Below are 3708 nucleotides of genomic sequence, written 5' to 3'. Positions count from 1 at the left end.
TAAAATCTCCCTTTTCATAGGAATAATATTAGAAGGAGGAAATAATAGACAAACAAGTACATTATATCTAATGGGTAGTTACAAGCACAGAAATTGCCCAAAGAAAAGAAAAAACAAATCTAAAATTTGATCTGTGTGTTTTAAATATTGGGAAAAAAATCTCAATATTAAATGCTTTCTCGATAGAAAAGAAAAATGGGGAGTATATATTTAACTGTCCACATAAAAGAAAGAAAGAAACAAACAAACAAACAAGCAAATAAACAAAAATGGTTGACAGAAAAAAGTCCTCTGTGTGTGTGTGTGTGTGTGTGTGTGTGTGTGTGTGTGTGTGTGTGTGAATGTTTTCATATATGGAATAAAGGAAAAAACCAAAATGGTAAGTGATATTGTAAAATATGAAAACAAAATTTACTACATTCACACAATGGATAAAGAAGAAAATATTATTGTATATTACAGCATCTGGAAAACAGTATTATGAGAAATAAAAGAGAAAACCAACATATTATACCATTAACTGCGTCATCCAGAAATGAGGAGTGACTGCTTAAATGGTTTACAGAACTTAGAAGATGATGGCACATTACCTAAATATTATCACTACGATGTAAATGCATTTTACATTAAAAGGGTAAATGTTATAAATAAATCTAAGTGAAGCTTTTATTTTAAAATGTTCCTTTAGAGTCCTTTGGTAAAATATACAAACCCATAGACATTCTGTTTTTCCTGTAGGATGTCTCAACTTTGTATTACTTTCCCATTTCAGTCTTATTTCAAATAGTGAAGATTAATATGAAGCACATCTAAAGTATGAAGGGAAGAGTTTTTTGAACATTCAAAGAAATGTCCAGGATAAATAAATTGTTTTTAACAAAATTCAAAGAGATGTAACATGAAAAGACAGAATCAACATCGAAAAGGCTTCCTTTTCTACCATACTATTCCTTTTGGGGGGTGTTATGAACACAAAAAGAAAGTCTATAGGCAGGCCTGCTTTTTACATTGCAAGCATCAACACCTTTTAGGGACAAATCAGACACTATCCTGGCCCCCCCGCACCCTTTCCCACCCCCACCCCACCCCCAGTTTAGGATGAGAGGCAGCTCCTGCCTTGTCTGTAGTTATAATGCTTGTTTCTATTTCGTCATGGTTGTGCAATAATTTCCCCGACTGCCTGAGGACAGCTATGCCCCCGCCATTTGTGCCTAGGCCAGTGTTTATCCAACAGTCAAATCACCTCCATCCAGCCTATATACCATGAATACTGCCAGTCTCGCTGTGAGAAAGGATAATGAAAGAGAGCAATTTCGGGAAGGGTTCAAAATCGATGCCACCAAGAACGAACATGATGCTAGTAAGATGTTCATCGGGGGACTTTCCCAAGAAATAAGCAAGCAGGTACTTCTGGAATACTTGTCTAAGTTTGGTGAAGTAATAGACTTTATTATAAAAACAGACCCAAATACCGGTCTGTCTAGGGGATTTGGATTCGTGCTTTTCAAAGACAGTGCCACAGTAGAGAAGGTGCTTCGAGTGAAAGACCACAAAGTTGATGGCAAGAAAATAAAATTTAAAAGGGCTAAAGCCCTGGAATCTCAATTCCCCAATAAAAAGATTTTTGTGGGTGGGCTGAACCCGCGGATGTCTGAAGAAAAAATAAGGGCTTACTTTGGCACATTTGGGCAGATAGAGGCTATAGAGCTTCCACTGTGTTCCGACACTCAGGAAAGAAGAGCTTTCGGCTTTATCAAATACAGGGATGAAAACCCCGTTAGAAAGGTCTTAAAAACCAGGTACCATTTCATTGGCTCCAGTCGTTGTGAAGTTAAAATGGCATACCCTAAAGAATATACAGCTAGACAGTTGAGTAAAAGAAAGACTATAGCTAAAGATAGTACAAGAAAATCAGTTCCAGCTGTGGAGTTAGAAAACAATTGGAGAGGAGGAGGCAGCCCAAGCTTCCACACTATGGCTAACCCCGATGCTCAAGAAGCCAACCAAGATGCCCACAGAGCTGACTCATATTCTTCTAGAGCAAACTCGGATGTACCTTTGGCAACTGTCCGTGGTTTCAGGGATACCCCCAATGCTTTCCAGTCGAACTCTAATGTTTTTGTGACAAATTCAACTGCTTTCATGGCAAGCAGTAATACTTTGAGGTCAAGCTCAAATACTGTATGGGTAAGCAATTGTGCTCTGGAGGCAAACCCAAATACCTTCTTGGCAAGCCAGTATACTCTTCCAAACACCTTAAGTATAAGCCAATACACTTTGGGAACATACGGAAATTCCTTAGGAGTGAGCCAGTATGCTTTGGCAGCGTTTTCAAATACTTTCGGGATAAACCAATATGCTTTGGGGGCAAATCAAAATGCTTTCTGGACAAACCAGTATCCTTTCGGAACATACTCAGATGCTTATGGGATAGGCCAATATGCTTCTGGAACAAGTCCAAATGCTTTTGGGGCAGGCCAGTATAGTTTGGGTACCAACTCAGATACCTGCAGGACAAACTGCTATGCTCTTGTGGCAAATCCATACAATATCTGGACAAACCAAAATGTTTTGGCGACAAACCCACATGTTTTCAGGATAAGCCAGTATGTTCTTGGGGCAAACCCAAGTGCCTTTGGGTCAAGTCAGTATTCGGTGGGAGCAACCCAAAACTGTTTTGGACCAAATCTACATAACTTCGGAGCAAATGGAAACTTTTGTGGGGCAGCTGGAAGTGGTGGAAGTACTGGAGGAGTTAATTTTTCTCAAGTATATGGCAATTTCCTGAATGTCTGGAATACACTGCCAGCTTTTCACGGCCCTGATGGTGATCATTTCTCCCTCTACAGTTATGCGGCTTATGATGCAAGATCTGCCTGCACCTAATTACAATGTGCAAATAAGCTTGTCAACACTCCCTGGGAATGGTTACCAGAGAATTTATTCAGCCTTTTGAAGCCTAACTACAAATCCTCTATCCGAGGACCATTCTGTCCAACAATAAAACATTCAGTAACTTATATGAAATGGCCCAACTACTGATTGATTGGACATTGCCACTATTTGCAGCAACTTTTGAAGTATCAATACATTTTCTATCACCTTTAACCATTGGACCTACAATAAAAAGACAAAGGCTTGAAACTAACTTGCTGAAGTTAGTTTGCTGGAAAATAAACATTGAAAACATTTATTTTTGAGTGACTGCTGTTTTGAATTGGGTTATTCTTTTGACCTTTACATGTGTTTTGCTGCAGAGAGGGAAGAGACATTTATTACTGCCCCCTTATCTTGAATTCTGTGTTGCTGTATTTGGGTTAGAGGTACTCATACAGTCCATTCAACTAGTTAATTTCAGTGAATAGAAACAAATTGCTTCTGAATACTTTCTGAAAAATATATTTTTATGTTTGTTGCATGTCCCAAATGTACACATTCTCATGATGTGAAACACAATCACTATTGCAAACGACTTTTACTTTTGTGAATTCTATTGTTAGTTAATCCAGGAATTTCCCCTTTACCTTATGACAACACAGTTTGACAAGCTTATAGTTTCCTAATTAGAACTCACAAGTTGTATTCCTTGGTCTTTATTCTGGCTCTGTTTTTACCCTTATTTTGAGACAGAGACTTATTAAGTTACATAGGCTACCCTTTAACAAGGTGACTTTGAACTTGAAATCCTTCTGCCTCAGCATTACTTGG

General features: G+C 38.3%; 1 protein-coding gene across 1 annotated transcript; it reads left to right on the top strand.

Moving 5' to 3' along the window:
* Positions 1 to 1223: 1223 nt before the first annotated feature.
* Positions 1224 to 3124, top strand: LOC146999728 (uncharacterized). Its single transcript, XM_085834451.1, is given in 2 exon segments — positions 1224 to 2877; positions 2879 to 3124. Coding segments are annotated over 2 exon segments (1692 nt in total). The 5' UTR covers positions 1224 to 1263; the 3' UTR covers positions 2957 to 3124.
* The last annotated feature ends 584 nt before the right edge of the window (positions 3125 to 3708 follow it).

Source organism: Mus caroli, unplaced genomic scaffold, assembly GCF_978045245.1.
Source record: "Mus caroli unplaced genomic scaffold, Mus_caroli_1 scaffold_49, whole genome shotgun sequence".
Taxonomy (NCBI): Eukaryota; Metazoa; Chordata; class Mammalia; order Rodentia; family Muridae; genus Mus; species Mus caroli.
This window is presented reverse-complemented; position numbering and strand designations above follow the sequence as displayed.